The sequence below is a fragment of the Octopus sinensis genome, linkage group LG28 (assembly GCF_006345805.1).
Source record: "Octopus sinensis linkage group LG28, ASM634580v1, whole genome shotgun sequence".
Classification (NCBI taxonomy): domain Eukaryota; kingdom Metazoa; phylum Mollusca; class Cephalopoda; order Octopoda; family Octopodidae; genus Octopus; species Octopus sinensis.
Genome location: NC_043024.1, coordinates 3,695,747 through 3,715,746, shown reverse-complemented (window position 1 = coordinate 3,715,746; position 20,000 = coordinate 3,695,747). Strand labels below are relative to the sequence as shown.

The 20,000-nt window shown below is 38.2% G+C and overlaps 1 protein-coding gene across 1 annotated transcript in view; it reads right to left on the bottom strand.

The window, feature by feature from the left end:
• LOC115225784 (prostaglandin G/H synthase 2) overlaps positions 1-20,000 on the bottom strand; it is a 57,447-nt gene that overhangs the window by 11,897 nt on the left and 25,550 nt on the right. Inside the window, exons 6-9 of the mRNA XM_029796737.2 lie at positions 19,175-19,258; positions 17,567-17,813; positions 13,363-13,649; positions 4,969-5,113 (exon numbers count right to left, since the gene is read on the bottom strand). Coding sequence (XP_029652597.1) covers positions 4,969-5,113; positions 13,363-13,649; positions 17,567-17,813; positions 19,175-19,258 — 763 coding nt within the window. The remainder of the gene's footprint in view (positions 1-4,968; positions 5,114-13,362; positions 13,650-17,566; positions 17,814-19,174; positions 19,259-20,000) is intronic.

Below are 20,000 nucleotides of genomic sequence, written 5' to 3'. Positions count from 1 at the left end.
GGAATAGACAGCCTCTGATATACTGCTGGTGTTGGTCGTTGAGGTTGGTTGAAGTTGGTTGAAGCTGGTGTGTGGCTGTCAGAGCCAGGAAAACCGTGACCGATCGCAGTGCTGTCTTGAGCCGAAGAGAGAGATTTGAGGTTCGCGGGCTCGAGAGATGTTTTCCCGCACATGCGCATGGGGAAGACTTCCGGTGGCCACCCGGAAGTAGTCCCATTCTGCGCATGCGTGCCGAACCCTACACAGTAGCATCACTACATATGTATTAGTATGGCACATCATATATGATGTAATGTGTGAAGTCGTGTGGTGTAGTGAGGAGAAGAGGGGGGAGAAGGGGGAAAGGGGGAGGAGAGGGGGAAGAGGAGAGGATGGGGGAGAGAGAGGAGGGGGAGAAGGTAAGGAGGAAGGAGGAAAGAGGGAGAGGGGGAGTGAGGGAGCAGAGGGAAGGGAAGGGGAAGGAGGGAGGGAGAAAGAGGGAAGAAGGGAAGGGGTGTAGGGGTGAAAGGATGAAGGACTGAAGAAGTAGGGGTGGGTGAAAGGATAGGTGAGGAGGGGGAGAGGGGGGTTAGATGAGGAGGGGGGAGAGTTGAGACCAAATGGCGTATAAGAGCGAAGAGAGAAGATATATATATATATATCCAGACATGCTCTTTCTTTTATTATTTTACTTGTTTCAGTCTTTGCTGGACCACCACCCAGGAGGGGTTTTGCCTGAAGGAACTGACCCTAGTACTTATATTCTCTCAAGCCTGGTACTTATTCCAGCAGCTTCTTTTGCCAAACTGTTGTAAAGAGACCAATACCAGTCATGAAGCAGGAGACAAACACAAAGACTCACAAACACTAACACTCGTACACACACATTCACATACACATTACACATGACAGGCTTCTTTCAGTTTCTGTCTATCAAATCCACTCACAACACTTTGGATAGCCTGGCGCTATAATAAAAGACACTTGCCCAAGGTACCAGCAGGTGGGACTGAACCTGGAAGCATGTGGTTGGGAAGCAAACTTCATACCACATAACCACAACTGCACTATATATATATATATATATATATATATATATATATATTGTTGCCAGTGCCGCTAGACTGGCTCCTGTGCAGGTGGCATGTAAAAAAACACCATTTGAGCGTGGCCGTTGCCAGTACCGCTTGACTGGCCCTTGTGCCGATGACATGTAAAAACACCCACTACACTATCGGAGTGGTTGGCATTAGGAAGGGCATCCAGCTGTAGAAACTCTGCCAGATCAGATTGGAGTCTAGTGCAGCCATCTAGTTCGCCAGTTCTCAGTCAAATCGTCCAACCCATGCTTGCATGGAAAGCAGACGTTAAACGATGGTGATGATGATGATGATGATATGAAACTAATATGAACAGCAGTTTGCAATGTTTCACCAAAAAGGAGTATTACAAATGTGACTAGGATGTTAGGAAACATCTACATTGCTAGAAATAAGAGCTAAACCACTCTAATGCTGTAGTCAATGCACATGAATGAAAACATATACAATAACAGGAACCTGAATCCTCCCAAAAACATTCATACATATATATGAATATGCCTATGTATGTATATTCATATATGTGCACAAACACACACACACAAGAAGACACATACATACTGGTGAAGTACCAGTCGAAATTGACAGTGTTTATTTCTGTCCATTTTCAGTAATTCTTAATGCTTTACCCTTAAACCTTGACCCATTTTCTTCATTTGTTTCATTTCAGTTATTCATCCCTTATTCTCACTCACTTACTCACGCTTCAACACTTTTTCTCTTCAGGCATTGAACTGAGAGAATCATTCAAGTGTCAGAAAAATGCCTTCACTATTTGTTCCAGCACGTTACATTCTGTTTTCAAATTCTGCTAAGATCAATTTCTGCTTTCCACTTTTTCAGGGTTAATAAAATACAAGATCAGTTATACTTGACTGATATTTTATGTTATTGACCCTGGGGTCGATGTAATTGACAAACCTTCCTCCTCCTACAACTTGTAATCCTTGTTTCTTCCCCCCCACCTCCTTTTAACTCTCTCCCTATCTATCTATTTATCTATCTATCTACTTACCTACCTACCTACCTCTCCATTTGCCTATACATGTGTATTTATATGTATTATTCTCTTTGTATTTTTGTATAGCTATCTGTCTCTATTTTTCTGTCTCTGTCTGTCTGTCTCTATCTACCTATTCATCTATCTATCTATCTATCTATCTACCTACCTACCTACCTACCTACCTACCTACCTACCTACCTACCTACCTACCTACCTACCTACCTATCTATCTATCTATCTATCTACCTACCTACCTACCTACCTACCTACCTACCTACCTACCTACCTACCTACCTACCTACCTACCTACCTATCTACCTACCTATCTACCTACCTACCTATCTATCTATCTATCTATCTATCTATCTACCTATCTATCTACCTACCTACCTACCTACCTATCTATCTACCTACCTACCTACCTATCTATCTATCTATCTATCTATCTATCTATCTATCTATCTATCTATCTATCTACCTATCTATCTATCTATCTATCTATCTATCTACCTACCTACCTATCTATCTATCTATCTATCTAATTATTTGTATATAAATTTCATATCCTTCTTCTCTTAATCATAATCTCTATTTTCCTCTCAAAATCTCTTTTACTTCCTGGTGTCTTCACATATACACACTTCAACACCATACACAAATCACTTTCCTTAGTGCTCACTTCTCTTAGTACAGCCTCTGCTCTCTCTCTCTCCTCTCTCTCTCTCTCTCTCTCTCTCTCTCTCTCTCTCCACTTGCAGGTTGACAGAAAGAGGAAACATAACAAAGAAGAAACCTAATATGCTTTATCTATTAAGCTATATAAATTTGGAGTTTCACACTAGACATTTCGGTGAGAGAGTATCGGAAAGCAACAACATGAAATTCACAGAAACGATGATGAAAAATTCCAGTATTAATTTTTACTTTAATAAATACTTGACTTTATAGGCATAGGAGTAGCTGTGTGGTAAGCAGCTTGCTTACCAACCACATGGTAATATTTATGTATTAAGAATTTGGGTACTTTACCAATAGTATATTGGATAAATACTAGCCCTTAGTGGGTTGCACCCATAATCCCTAACTTACTTTGTGTTATATATACATGACGGGCTTCTTTCAGTTTCCATCTACCAAATCCACTCACAAGGCTTTGGTCAGCCTAAGACTATACTAGAAGACACTTGCCCAAAGTGCCATACGGTGAGACTGAACCCAGAACCATGCGGTTGAGAAGCAAGCTACTTACCACACAGCCATGCCTGCGCCTATATGCATGCATTTCTATCTATCTATATATATATATATATAAATGCATGCATATAGACATACATGCATGAATACATATATAGGTACATATATACACATACAAACATACATATATACATACATACGAAGACACATACAAATATACATACACACACATACACAAATATACATAGACGCACACACACACACACACACACACACACATACAATGTATGTATTAAGAAATCCAGCTTATGGAGATGTTTGTTAATAATTGAAGTTTCATCGATGAGAAAGCAGGGAAACATGGAAAAAGAGAAACAACAGCAATATTATTTCAATGGTATTTCATTGTCTGCTATATGTCATAGCGGCTGGTCGATTAATAAATAACACACAGACTGGTTGGGTGGGGGTGGTAGTGGGGGGGGATTTATTGTTTCCACCAGTGCCACCGCTACTACTGCCACCACCACTACTACCACTGCCATCACCACTGCTACCACCGTCACAGCTACCACTACCACCATCACTACCATTAATACTACCACCACCACTACTACCACCACTGCCACCACCACCACCACTACCACCAATACTGATACCACCACTGCCACTACTACCACCACTACCACTACCACCACCATCATCAACACCACCACTACCACAGCTATCACCGCTACCACTGCCGCCAACACTACCACCACTACTACCACTATCACTGCTACCCCACAACCACCACTGCCACCACTACCATCACCACCACTACCACCACTGCCATCAACACTGCCACTACCACAGCCACCACTGTTACCACCAACACCACTGCACCACCAACACTACCCTACTACCACCACTGCAACCACTACCATTACCACCACCACCACCACCTCTACAAACAATAGATACAACAAGTCAGTCAACCACATAAAAGGGGCCCTTGATACGGCATTTTTGTATAAGGTTGCCCTTCTTAACTTACAAGAAATTTTAGGATTCTCAGAGCACAATTTAGGGATTTCAGTACGTAGGAAATTATATTTATGTGAAAGATTCTTTATCAATTTCTTCACTGAAAATAATTTAATTTATTTTTTAAGAATGTTAATATTAGGTGCAGACGCGGCTGCATGATAAGAAGCTTGCTTCCCAACCACATGGTTCCAGGTTCAGTTCCACAGCATAGCACCTTGGGTAAATGTCTTCTACTACAGCCTCAGGCCAACCAATGCCTTGTGAATGGATTTAGTAGATGGAAACCGAAAGAAACTTTATGAATCGCCACCCCATTATCCCACCAATTTTTACATGAATCGCTCCTCCATTATCACCCCAAGTTTCCTTAATGCCGCCTTGGAACTTTCCATCATCCCCAGGGGGCAATACCACCCACTTTGGGAATCACTGCTCTACATAATAAAGCTACTATATCCAAAAGGAATACATATAATGATGCAATGACCAAAGCTGGAACATGTCTGGTCTTAAGGTCTGCTGAGACTAATATTGGCTTTGGATAAAACAACAACAGTAACATTAACAGCAACAAAGTGATCTAACAACACCTTGGCACAATGTCTCCAATTGTTAACCAAATCAAAATGAAATAAAAATATATGAAAATCATGTTTTACTAACCTGTCAATTCAAAGAAGTTTTTGTAAGGTTTCAAATTGAACCGTCGTCGATAATTATTAAATGACTGTAATCGAAGCAATCGACCATGTTCAATGATTTCTTTGGCAACGTGCAGTGTGACCACTCCATGGTTGTAAGCTGTCATCTAGATAATATGAAATAAAGAGATACATGTTAAATGGAAGAGGTACATACATGGTGTATAGGAGAGGTACATGATGTATGGAAAAGGTATACAGGTATACTGAGGAGGTATTTTGCTCGTGATTACATGAGATACAGCATCAATAGAAGAGGTATATGGCTAATGAACACTGAGAGATGTTTTCTTTCAGTTACGATGACGAGGGTCCTAGCTGATACGGTCAATGGGACAGCTTGCTCATTAAATTAATGTGCAAGGGGCCCGAACGCTCCACAAACACATGTACCCTTAACGTAGTTCTCAGGAAGACTCAGCTTGACACAGAGTGTGACAGGGCTGGCCCCTTTGAAATACAGGTACAACTTATTTTTGCCAGCTGAGTGGACTGGAGCAATGTGAAATAAAGTGTCTTGCTCAAGGACACAACACATCGGTCGCCGGGAATTGAACTCACAATTGTAAGACCATGAGCTGAATGCCCTAACCACTAAAAAATAGAAAACGGAATGGCTGTGTGGTAAGAAGCTTGCTTCCCAACCACATGGTTCCTGGTTCAGTCCCACTGTGTGGCACCTTAGGTAAGTGTCTTCTACTATAGCCTCAGGCCAACCAAAGCCTTGAGTGGATATGGTAGAAAAAGAAACCTGTTTTGTGTGTGGGTGGGTGTATGTAAGTGTGCTTGCCCCCCCCCCACCACCACCACCCATCACCACTTGACAACTGATGCTGGTGTGTTTACAACCCCATAATTTAGCGGTTTGGCAAAGGAGAACAACGGAATAAGTACTAGGCTAAAAAATGAAGTCCTGGGATGATTTGCTTGACTAAAACCCTTCAAGATGGTGCTCCAGCTTGGCCAGAGTCAGATGACTGAAGCAATTAAATGAATAAAAGAATAAACATCTGATTTTACTAGGGTGTCACATAAATTCATTTGTCTCTTTCCAATGTTATTTGAATTAACATGAAAAATACTTTTTAGCACAATCTTTCATGTTCTTCCTGTAGCTCTATTCGTCCTCGGTAAGTTTTGTCTATTGTTTTTGACAATGGACTGCCACGTAAATTTTCCTTTCAATCAAGATTCCAAAGTTGCTGAGACCATTTGAGACATTTGGCTATGTATGAAGAAGTTGCTATTAATATAAGAACTGCGCAGACAGTTTCCATGCTTTAAGTAAGACTCTCGAAGTTTTGGCCAAGGTCAATTCAATGAGGGTCTACTGAATGAGCTCATCCAAAAGAATCCTAGGCATAGGAGTGGCTGTGTGGTAAGTAGCTTGTTTCCCAACCACATGGTTCTGGGTTCAGTCCCACAGCATGGCACTTTGGGTAAGTGTCTTCTACTATAGCCTCAGGCCGACCAAAGCCTTGTGAATGGACTTGGTAGACGGAAACTGAAAGAAGCCTATCGTATATATGTGTGTGTATATATATATATATATATATATATATTTATATGTGTATGTATGTGTGTGTATAGGCTTCTGTGTATGTTTGTGCCCCCAACATCACTTGACAACCAATGCTGGTATGTTTACATCCCCATAACTTAGCGGTTCAGCAAAAGAGACCGATGGAATAAGTACTAGGCTTCCAAAGAATAAGTTCTAGGGTCGATTTGCTTGACTAAAAAGCAGTGCTCCAGCATGACCACAGTCAAATGCCTGAAACAAGTAAAAGAGTAAAAGAGCAGTTCACTAAGGAATTAGCTTGCAGATGGGATGCTCTCATGAAACAGTTGCCTGTCACCTTCACTCAATGTGCAAAGTCCAAAGATTTGGTGCATGAGTGCCATATGCACTGAATGAAAAAGACAAACTCCAGCGCTCCTCTATCGCTGCCAGTTTTTTCACTTGACACCACTTGTGGAGTCAAATGGATTTCTTTACTGCATTGTCGCTTGTGATGATAAACAATGTCTTTACCTCAATATAAAGCAGGAGAGGAGAAAGAATGACAATTTTCAACAAACAGCAAACACCTCGAGCCAAGCCAGAACTACCTTGACACAAGACAATGATTTGCATTTGGTGGGAATGGAAAGAGCTAATTCATACTTCCACAGACTTTATTAAAAGTAACAAATTGGTTTGAGACTGAGAGAGGTCATAGGAGTCGTTGAGAGTTTGTGGAGGTCACGACAAGTCTTTGAGAGTTTGTATTTATTGGAGTAATTTGAAGTACATCGTCTGAAGACCGTTGTGTCTATCCCAGCTTCTATCTATTTATCCAACATATAGAAGGATATCAAGCTTATTATACTCTTATCAGTGATAGAATACTCTACGTCAGTGGTTCCCAAACATTTTTGGGCTGCCGCCCCCTTGACACCCAGGCTACATTCCTAGTATCCCCATCCCAACTAACCATCACAAACATAGACCTCCTTCTAAAGCAAATTCAAAGCAACTGTATTTCACAAATAAAACTTAACCTAATGAACTTCCACATACTTTATTAAAAAGATTATTTTCCAAAGAATTTTCCTTTTTTTCTTAGTTTATAATGATCCTTTTTGTTAAAGGCACAAGACCTGAAATTTTGGAGAAGGATGACAATCAATTACATCAACCCTAGAGCTTAACTGGTTCTCATTCCACTGACCCCCAAAAGCTGAAAGGCAAAGTCGACTGGAGCCAAATTTGAACTCAGAACGTAAAGACAGACAAAATACTGCTAATTATTTTGCTAGGTGTGCTAACAATTCTACCAGCTTACCAACTTTCCTTTAAAAGCAGTGAAATATAATCCTTTCTGAAATTTGGGGGATCCCAGTGTTTGACTGGTATTTAATTTATTGACCCTAAAACAATCAAAAACAAAGTCGACCTCGGCAGAATTTGAACTCAGAATGTAAAGACAGACGACCTGCCACTAACCATTTTACCTTGCCAGCTCTCGGCCTTTCCTTGCTCATAATAATCCTCTCTACAATAGGCACAGGTCTGAAATTTGTGGGGAGGGGGTAAGTCGATTACATCAACTCCAGTACTTGACTGGTACTTAATTCATCAACCCCAAAAGATTGAAAGGCAAAGTCAACCTCAGCAGAATTTGAACTCAGAACATAAAGACAGGTGGAATACCACTAAGCATTTTGCCTGGTGCATTAATGGTTCATATTTCTTTATTGTCCACAAGGGACTAAACATAGAGGGGACAAACAAGGACACAAAAAGGGATTAAGTTGATTACATCAAGCCCAGTGTGTAACTAGTACTTAATTTATTGACCCCGAAAGGATGAAAGGCAAAGTCGACCTCGGCGGAATTTGAACTCAGAACGTAACAGCAGATGAAATACTGCTAAGCATTTCGCCCGGCATGCTAACGTGTCTGCCAGCTAGGCGCGTTAATGGTTCTGCCAGCTCACCACCACAAGGGCAGTAATTTCAAGAGGAGGAACAAGTCAATTACATCCCCCCACTCCAGTGTTTCACTGATACTTATTTTATTGATCTGGAAAGGATGAAAAGCAAAGTCAACCTTTGCAGAATTTGAACTCAAAGTGTAAAGAAGGGTGAAATACCGCTAAACATTTTGCCCAACGTACTAACGATTCTCCCAGCTTGCTACCTTTCCTTGCACATAATAATGAAATCTGTTTTATTAATTTAAACATTCCATACTAAACTCTTAAATAATTCTTTTGCCAAATGTCATCACATTCAGTTAAGTTACTGTTTGTAAACTATTTTATCTATTTTCCTATCTGCAAACACATTTTTGCTTGCTGTGCATAACATCACGTTTTATTGACTACATTTCTTTGCTGGTCTTTGCACTTTAACCAGCATGTTTTACATTCATTTACACACAGACTTTACATAGGAACTTTAATTGTTTATTGGAGACCTGATATTACTAATAATGAGTTATTATTTCGTAATCACGCAGAAATTCTGTTTCATGTGAAATACAGAAAATATCATGAATAAAATTATATTTGAACAATTTTCTAATTTGGAGTCAGTTTTTATAAGGACACCTGGATTGATGTGTGTTACAATCATTTATGGAAAAGGTACATTTTATGCGTATAAGACATTATGGCACAGCCATTTTGGTGTCACTGATTCGATGATGACTTATTTGACATCAGACACTTCAATGTTTTTCTCTCCCCCCTCTCTCTCTCTCTCTATATATATATATACACACATATATAAAATTAAATAATAAAGGTAGAAATTGATATTAATCAATTAAAACTAGTGGCTTAGCATATTTAAAAAATCCAAAGATTAAAAATTGTTTTACATACCAAATCATGAGGAATAACCACTAAAAGTGGACAGCCTATATGCTAGATATAGAGGTCAAATCGCCATTTTCCACAAAGAATGTGTTCTCAAGAAAAAACTCAGCAAAAAATCGGAAATTACTCTGCAGTTAATGAACTACAGCAGTCAATTTACCGGTTAGAGAACATTCTTTATTTAAAATTAAATAAGGGTAGAAATTGATATTAATCAATTAACAAGTGAAACTAATTAGTGTATAGGTAATCGTTTTTTTATTTCATATATTTTCATTTGTCTTGCTAATTTTTAAACTTTGGTTTTTTGATGAGTTTTTTCTTGAGAACACATTCTTCGTGGAAAATGGTGATTTGACGTCTATATCTGGCATATAGACTGTCCACTTTTAGTGGTCAGTCCTCTAAATTATATATATGTATATATATATATATAGCTAGCTGTGTCTATCTCTCTCTCCCTCTCTCTCTTTATCTCTCCCCTCTCTCTCTCTCTGTTTATGTGTGTAAGCATATTTCTTTTTATACATATGAGGAGCAAGTGTTTATTCAACTGTGTTCAATTAATAAATTGTAATGTTTCTCTCATTTTCTCTCTCTCTCGTTCTCTCTTTCTAACTGTATGCGTATATTTCTATGTGTAAAAGCATGTTGTGTGTGTGTGTGTGTATCCACGTGTCTGTGTGCCAGCTTCCAGCACCAAAAAGAACTACCAGCAATACAAGCTGAATATCCAGTGATCGCTGCAACACAGGCCTGGTTTGAGTTCTTTTTAAAGAGCTTAGAAAAACTGAAGGAGCATGGCAATAAGTGTATCTGAGAGAGGAATATGTTGAATAAAATCATAATTAACAGATCTTCCTGTATTTTCTTTTTCCAAAGTCAGAAACTTTTCAGCACCTCCTTATAGTATATATAAAGGCAATTTTTCGGAGAAAGTATATGAAAAGTGAAAGCTTTTGTTTGGCAATTTCCATAAAAATCTTTTATTTCTCTAATCACTTACACATTTTTGTGTTTGTATGTATGCATTTATGTTTGTGTAAAGATATCTATTTGTGTATGCAAATATATGTATGTGTTTATATGCCTGTATTAGGTCGTTTGGAAAATACTGCATGGTTTTCTGAAAAAATTTTAAAATTCAATTTAAGATGTTATCTTTGTAGCCTTTTAGGTGAAATTTTGCATGCTTAATAATTAATATGTGGGGGTACAATGACCCAGTGGTTAAGGCAGTGGACTCGTGGCCGGAGGATCGTGGTTTCAATTCCCAGACCAGGCATTGTGTGTGTTTATTGAGCGAAAACACCTAAAAGCTCCATGAGGCTCCAGCAGGGGGTGGTGGTGACCCCTGTTGTACTCTTTTGCCACAACTTTCTCTCACTCTCTTTTCCTGTTTCTTGAGTAACACTGCGATGGACTGGCTTCCCGTCCAGCTGGGGGAAACACATACGCCACAGAAACCAGGAAACCAGGCCCATGAGCCTGGCTAGGCTTGAAAAGGGCGCATAAATAATAAATAAAAAATAATAATTAATATGTACTCTTTAGTGAATTTTTATTGATTTCTTTCACAATATAATTTTGAAGCATAGAAATCCTTAATTTCAAACATGAAAAAAGAAGAAATGAGTTTACTTTTTTTGCATGAATTGAAGCTTGGACATAATACTTCTGAAACAGCTGCCAATATCAACAGAGCATGGGGTGAAGGGTCCACTAGTGATCAGATGGAATGACAATGGTTTGAGAGATTCAATAGTGGGGATGAGAGCCTTGAAGATCAAGATGGTACATGTCCATCTATCCTTAATGATCAGCATTTGAAAACAATAATCAAACAAAACCCACAACAAAGTGTCAGAGAAATGTCTCATATGCTTGGTATCTGTAAGCAACTGGAAGAAATACATGTTCATCATCATCATCATCATCATTTAACGTCTGCTTTCCATGCTAGCATGGGCTGGACGATTTGACTGAGGTCTGGCGAACCAGATGGCTGCACCAGACTCCAATCTGATCTGACTGAGTTTCTACAGCTTGATGCCCTTCCTAACGCCAGCCACTCTGAAAGTGTAGTGGGTGCTTTTACGTGCCACCAGCACAAGGGCCAGTCAGGCGGTACTGGCAACAGCCACGCTCAAATGGTGCTTTTTATGTGCCACCTGCACAGGAGCCAGTCCATCGGCACTGGCAACAACCTCACTCAAATGTTTTTTCACGTGCCACAAGCACAAGTGCCAATAAGGTGACGCAGGTAATGATCACACTCGAATGGTGCTTTTTACATGCCACCGGCACTTGAGCAGAATGAGATCTGCACTTGTTATTCAATGTGGTCCAATTCTACTCCACGACAACACTCAACCACATGTTTCCAAGATGACACTGCAGAAGCTCACAGACTTGGGATATGACACTTTACCTCATCTTCCATATTCTCCTGATCTTTCACCCACCAACTAGAACTTTTTGAAGTATCTAGACACTTCTTTAATGCAAAAAAAACCCTTTTGTTTCATAATGAAGGTTAAAACTGAATTCAAGGATTTCTTGGCATCAAGACTCATGGGTTTTTATCAAAGAAGCATAAATGACCTCGTTAATCAACGGGAGATACTCTTTAGTCTTTTTACTCTTTTACTCTTTTACTTGTTTTAGTCATTTAACTGCGGCCATGCTGGAGCCCACCTTTAGTCGAGCAAATTGACCCTGAGACTTATTTTTTGTAAGCCTAGTACTTATTCTATCAGTCTCTTCTGCCGAACCGCTAGGTTATGGGGACGTAAACACACCAGCATCGGTTGTCAAGCGATGTTGGGGGAATAAACACAGACACACAAACATATACACACACATACATATACATATACATATATACAAGAGGCTTCTTTCAGTTTCCGTCTACCAAATCCACTCACAAGGCTTTGGTTGGCCCAAGGCTATGGCAGAAGACACTTGCCAAAGGTAGAACTGAACCTGGAACCATGTGGTTCGTAAGCAAGCTACTTACCACACAGATACTCCTACGCCTATTAAACCTTTGTATAAGTTCAGTTTTTCAAGAATATTGGCATATTTCTAAAATCGGCCATCATTTTCCAAACAATCTAATCTATGCATATACACATGCATATTTATGTGAACACATACATAGACAAATACACATATATACATATACTTACACAAATATACATCATGACACTCTGCTAGTTACAACGAAGAGGGTTCCAGTTGATCCGATCAATGGAACAGCCTGCTTGTGAAATTAATGTGCATAGTGGCTGAGCACTCCACAGACATTTGTAACCTTAACGTAGTTCTTGAGGAGATTCAACATGTCACACAAGGCGGCGAACTGGCAGAATCAGTAGCGCACTGGGCGAAATGCTTAGTGGTATTTCGTCTGCCATTACGTTCTGAGTTCAAATTCCACCAAGGTCGACTTTGCCTTTCATCCTTTCAGGGTCGATAAATTAAGTACCAGTTATACACTGGGGTTGATGTAATCACCTTAATCCCTTTGTCTATCCTTATTTGTCCCCTCTATGTTTAGCCCCTTGTGGGCAATAAAGAAATAAGACTGGCCTATTTGAAATACAGATACAACAGAAACGGGAAGAATGAGTGAAAGAAAGTTGTGGTGAAAGAGTACAGCAGGGTTTGCCCCCCCCCCCTGCCAGAGTCTCGTGGAGCTTTAGGTGTTTTCGCTCAATAAATACTCACAACGCCCGGTCTGGGAATCGAAACTGCAATCCTACGACCGTGAGTCTGCTGCCCTAAGTACTGAGCCAGTGCACCTCCACACAAATATACATACATACACACATAAATGCATAATACATACACAAAAAATACACAAACATAAGCAATTCAACTGAAAAAAAATTGAAGAAATAGAATTTTATACGGAAAACACTTTCACTTCTCATATAATTTCTTGGGAAGATTGCCTGTATAAGTATGGATGTTCATTTACTTACTTGACCAGCTGTTTGTCGTGATAAGGAATCAACAAACGCCTTCATTCCATGTTTCACAACAATCTCAGGATGGTAATAAAACTCCCTGTTTGTGTACATTGTTCCATTGATGTTGAAAGTGTCAGGTATGAATGGATGCCAGTGGTATAGGTGATTGAATTCGATGGCAATTCGGTTCTGGTATTGATAACGTTGATTAAAGAGCAGTTCTGGATCAAAGCGAATATTTAAGCCATAATGTGCCAGATGGCTGACATACTCTTCAATAATCAATTTGATTATTTCACCTGAAAAAATATTAATTTAAATCAATAAGTATACACACACACACACACACATACATATACATATATATATATATATATATATATATATAAACATATTATAATTAAGGGCTAAAGAAGGTTATTCTAAAGCCAATACACTGATTTATCCACTTATAATCAACTTATATATATATATATATATATACAAAATCGAGTATAGCTAATCATGTATGGAAAAACCAAGACCACCTTTCCCTGTGGGATGAAGTTAAAATAATAGACAGAGAACACCACTGGAAAATACGAAAACTAAAAGAGGCACTATAACCTCCTAAGCAGACCTAGTGCAGATATGAGTAGAATATGGAAACCAGTATTAATGAAGGATACAAAAATATTAGGTTTATAAGCCTTAAAATTCACTCTATAATTGCCCACAGGCATATTGGTTAAGAGTGCGGGTTACTAACCCCAAGATTCCAAGTACCTTGAATAAATAATAATAATAATAAAAGTACCATCAGCAAAAAATAACTTAGGAATGAGAACCCAGGGTTGGGTTCAAAATTCTACCAGGACACCTGATGAAAGCTGGAGAGTAAATCAGCCAATATGTTGTGATAATAACAAACAAGATGGGGACACATCTATCCAATATAAATAATGTACGGAATTCCTCATCTTTAAAATATAGAACAGTGTATGCATATATATATATATATATATTGTTTTGCCATGATAGATCGCTAGCCACTACATATTCTTTATTTTCTCTCCTTGTTTCTTTCTGTGTTCCTTTCTGTGGAAGAGCTTAAGCTCAAAACGTTAAAGAAATTTTTACTTCCTGAGCGTTAAACTAATACATCTGTTTGTTGTCTACACCACCTGTCATTGTCTTTTGTTGTTTTTTTGTGAATTCTTCCTATATATATGTGTATATATATATACACACATACACACACATACATATATATATATGTATGTATGTATGTATATATGTACATTTGTATGTATATATCTATGAATGTATGTATTTTTTATTTGTATATATGTATGTGTAAATATATCTATGTATATATGCATGTACAAATATTTGCATGTATCTAAGTATCTTGTAAGAAATAAAAAATAGCACAGTAAAAAAACAACAAATAAATATTTTCTTATATAGAAACAAGACCACAAATTTGAGTGACAAATGATGATGGAGTAGTTAATCATGAAATCGAACCAGATACGTGACTGATGATTTATTTTACCAATCCCTGAAAGATAAAAGGCAAAGCCTGACTTAGGCAGAAGTTGATCTCAGTAAATAACAGAAAAAAAACCAAAAATACAAAAAAAAAATAGAGTGAAGTAATTAATTGGATGTCTGGAGGATTGGCTGCCCAGATATAGCCAGGGGGTCTGATTGTCTTGTCTCAAATTGGTGTGTGTGTGTGTGTGTTGTGTGTGTGTGTGTGTGTGCGCGCGCGCGCGTGCGTGCGTGCGTGCATGTGTGTGTGTGTGTGTCTTTTACTTGTTTCAGACATTGGACTGTGATCATGCTGGGGCATTACTTTGAAGTTGTTTTTGTTTTGTTTTGTTTTTTTAGTCAAACAATTCGACTCCAACACTTTTTTTTTTGAAACTCTAGTAATTATTCTATCGATCTCTTTTGCTGAATGGATAAGTCATGGGCATGTAAACAAACCAACACCAGTAGCCAAGCGGTGAAGGGACACACACACACATGCACATACATACATACATACATATATGCATAAAGTTACTCTGTCCAGACTACAAGTTCAGGTTTATACCTGTAATTATTTGGGCACTGGGATAACTACCTAACTATCAATCCTGAGAAATTAGGTTTCCCAAAACCAGAAAAAAGAAAGCTGATTCAAAGACTACAGATCGAAGCCATCAATGGAACTATAAAAATCTGTAAAACGTTCCAGAAGTTTATCATTTAAGTATATATGAGCATGTCTAGATATGCAATTATATGCATGAGAAGACATACATAAAACAAAACATACAAATCTATGCATATACATACATACAAACACACCCAGTTGATGTTATTGAAATTCCAATGAAAGACACTTGAATCTAGGTTAGAAACTGACCCTGTCTCTATTGGTAAGAAATCGTGAAATAAAACTGATTAATGGCATGATGACCATCCACTCGTGACCAAGAAAAACCATTACTGACCTTTAGGAACATTGTGCGGTCAAGACTATCTTATACTTCACACCTGCAGCTCTGTTGGTGACTAACGAGCCCTGCTCCTGCCAAACATACATGGCTGCAAACATTGCAGACCAAGCTTCCTCCACTCATTACACTAGCAGTTCGTTTTTGAGTAGCATTTTTAAATTCTTCATGAAGAATACGTGCTTTTGAAAGGTATCAACTCCCTCCTTTACCTGTTTCCTCCATCTGAGGCAATGACAAGCATTGCTCTCCCAGTCAGCTTCCTACATTTCACAGGCCTTTAATGAGGACTTTAAACAGTCCCTAAATCACAGTCTTGGCTTCCGCCAGGGTTGCTTTCCACTAACAAGTTCCCCATATAGTATCTGTTTAGGGATCCTGCTATCATTCATTCTAACAAGGTATGCAGTCCTACGTAGGAACACAATGCACTGCCAGTCTGGGAAACAAAACCATGACCACGCGATCGTGTATGGAATACTCTAACCAATAGGTCACATATATATCTTATGAGCTTCCTTTGGTTTCTGTCTGCTAAATCCACTCACAAAGCTTTGGTCGTCACAGGGTTTGAGAAGAAGACACTTATCCAAAATACCACATAGTGGGACTGAACCTGAAACCATATGGTTGGGAAGCAAGCTTCTTACCACACAACCACACCTGCTCCTAATAGCTGATATTATTTTGCATTGAAGGGCAGCAAGCTGGCAGAATTGTTAGCATGCTGGGCAAAATGCTTTGCAGATTGCCCATCTTTACATTCTGAGTTCAATTTCTGCTGAGGTCAACTTTGCCTTTTATCCTATCAGGGTCCATAAAATAAGAACTAGTCGAACGCTGGGGTTGACCTTACCAACTCACACTCTCCTCTGAAATTGCTGGCCTTGTGCCAAAACTTGAAAGCAATATTATTTTCTGTTGAATATGTCCAACTGCTTATTTATTTCATATTTGGTGCAGGTTATTTCTCCTCATAAGTATTAAATTAAGGCAGAATATTTATCTAGCTTGTGTTAAAAATTATTAGTGGAGATATAATATAGTTTAACTAGTTCTACTTTTATAAGGAGAGGTGCACCTGAGCACTGTATACAATAATTTCATTATCATAAGTAGCTCGTGACAGTTAAATGCATATATATAAAAGGACTGACTGGTTTCAGGTAACAAGTGAGTAAACAGCATTCTTACGCACCCAACCAAGAAAACTAGGACGCTGACAAGGTCAAAGTTTCTCTTTGTAACTGGTGCATATATTTTCTAATAGCATTTTATATATCTATACATATATACAAGTGGAAGGTCCATGTTTGATAAATAATGTTTTGTTGTTATTGTGTTTCAAAATATATGCATAAAAGGCCCACCCTAATTTCAGCAACACATGTTCAGAACAAAAAAAACTGGTTTTAGTGCATTAACCCATTCATGCCAATCGTCTTTAGTTGACTTATTCTTTGTAAGCCTAGTATTTATTCTATCAGTCACTTTTGCCGAACTGCTAAGTTACAGGGATGTAAACACACCAACTTTGGTTGTCAAGCGATGGTGGTGAGGAGAAACACAGACACACAAACATATTCATATACGTATATATGTTATATTTATAGGGCAGATGAGGAGGAGGAGGAGGAGAAGAAGAAGAAAAAGAAGAAGAAGAAGAAGAAGAGGGGGAAGGGAGGAGAAGAGGAAGAAGGAGAAGAAGAAAAACAACAACAACGTACCAATGATTATAAGCTTAGTTGTCTGGAACAATTGTTCATCTAACCATTCCGGATGCTCCTCCTTTAAAATGTCGCAGACTCGGTTGTGTTCCCGCAGCCAAACAGTGGAGAAGACGACGAGGCCTGGGACCACATTGAAGAACTCATGACCAACTGCAAAATGGTAATTCCGATCTATTTTATCTAAAAACTTGGCTGAGACAGGAGCGTCTTTTACATGGGGTGGCCATATTTCATTGTTTATGATCTGTAAAATAGGGTAAAAAAAAAAAACTCACTGAAGTGAAGATTATTGAAAGGGATGGTGTGTGTATGTGTGCACTTTTGTGTGTGTGTGCGTGTGTGTGTATGTGTGTGAGTCAAGTCAATAAACATCTTTAAAAGATCTCTGCATTTTCAAACCCTCTTTCCTATATATATCATATCTATAAAAGGGAGGATGGTGTGTGTGTGTGTGTGTGTGTGTGTGTATGTGATTGTAATTTATGCACATCCACAAATTAGCACGCATTTTAGGAGGACATTTGTCAACACTCTATCTGGGTTATGTTTTTCCCCGATAGGGTAAAAGTCTATTTTCAACTATTTTCAATCATAGCTTTTAACCATAACAAATATCAGCCATTGCTTTTTGATGGCATCTAACAAAAAAAATAAGATAAAGAAAAGTGGAAGAAGGAGGCAGAGAGTTCCACAGGAAAGACAAAGTGAAAGAGAGAGAGAGTAAGTGACTACGTTCATAAAGAATAAAATGTAAAATGTTTTGTTTTTTGTTTTTGAAAGGCACACTATATTATATAATCATAGTATATATACTTTCTCACACAGCAATTATGATATATTTATTTTAAATCATTTATTTCTGTTTATGAACATGTATGCGTGCACAAAACATGCAATAGGTGTACGTACGTACATGTGTGTGCATGTGTGTTCATGTCTGTTGCCCATATATATTTATATTATATTATATATATATATATAATATATATAATATAACTAATTTCAACAGATTTCGCCCAAATTTGACGTCTATATTACTTAGTTTGGTTTGAAATAAAGAACTTGATTAGCTTAATAATCGTAACTTAATCCCAGGCAAGGCCAGGTTATACTGCTAGTATATATATATATATATATATATATATATATACACATACATACATACATACATACATACATACATACTGTCCAATGATGGTGTAGCAGTCTGAAACTTCAAAGTTACTGTCAACATTATTGTTCTTCAAGAATAATAAATATATACTCTACAAAATGTATTGACTAACTCTTCAGTTTGATATAAAATTGTTTTTATTGTAACTTAACATGAACACATGCAGACACACACATGTACACACTTGCGCACACACTCATGTACGCACATATCGTACAGCAGTATATAACATATAGCAGTAGTGTATATATGGTATACAACTGTATATAGTGTATATATAATGTACAATAGTATATAATACATTTAGTATACAACAGTTCTATATATGACACCCTATACGATGATGTTGACATTATTGCCTTTCACGTGACACGAAACATTATACAGAACTTTTTTTTATTATAGATACAATTGTATGTAATTGGTAATACCTGAGTCTTCATTTTACCATCTTTGAATGTTCTTAAAAGATTCTCTTCGTGAAGATTTTTGCCATAGATATTACTGGCATCAACCTAATAGAAAAAATACAAGACATAACAGAAAAGATGACATCTTAATTCCGTGAATCAAATATAAAAAGCAAAAATCAAACTCTTCTTTGTTTTTTTATCGCGTTAAATCGATACTGCGACCTAACACCCACTTCAAAAGGTTTAAAAGTAGGGTAGGCCTCGGAGGAGTATGAAATCAGATCGTGGAAGTTGGTAACTAATACTGTGAGTTTCCTTTGGGATGATTTAGTGATTCAGTGAATACCCTACTTTTTATAAAGATTAAAACACTACGATATCTCTTTACTGTAGCGATCGGCAACAGATGGGACATAGTTCACAGCCAGATGACAATTAACGACTGAGACATAGATCATAACTGGACTATATCTCACAACTGGGTCACAGCCCAAACTAGATCACAGTTCACAACTGGATAACAGCTAACAACTGGGTCATGGCTCACAAGTAGGACACCTCTCACAACTGGGTCATGACTCACAACTGGATCACTAAAATGTGCTCCGTAGACACTGGATCTTTCCTAAAGGAATTTTCATATTTAATGCATCAGTGGGTTACAGAGCTGTTGATGTTTTTGATTGTTTATGTTTCTGGTTTGTTTCATTTTCATTTAAACAAGCATTGTCAGTGATGGAATGGAAAAGGGGGCACGCAGGGATGTGATGCAGCAGGGAGCCATGCAGGGATGTGGAAAAATAGGTGGACCTTCACAAAATGTTGTTGATCCCAGATTTATTGT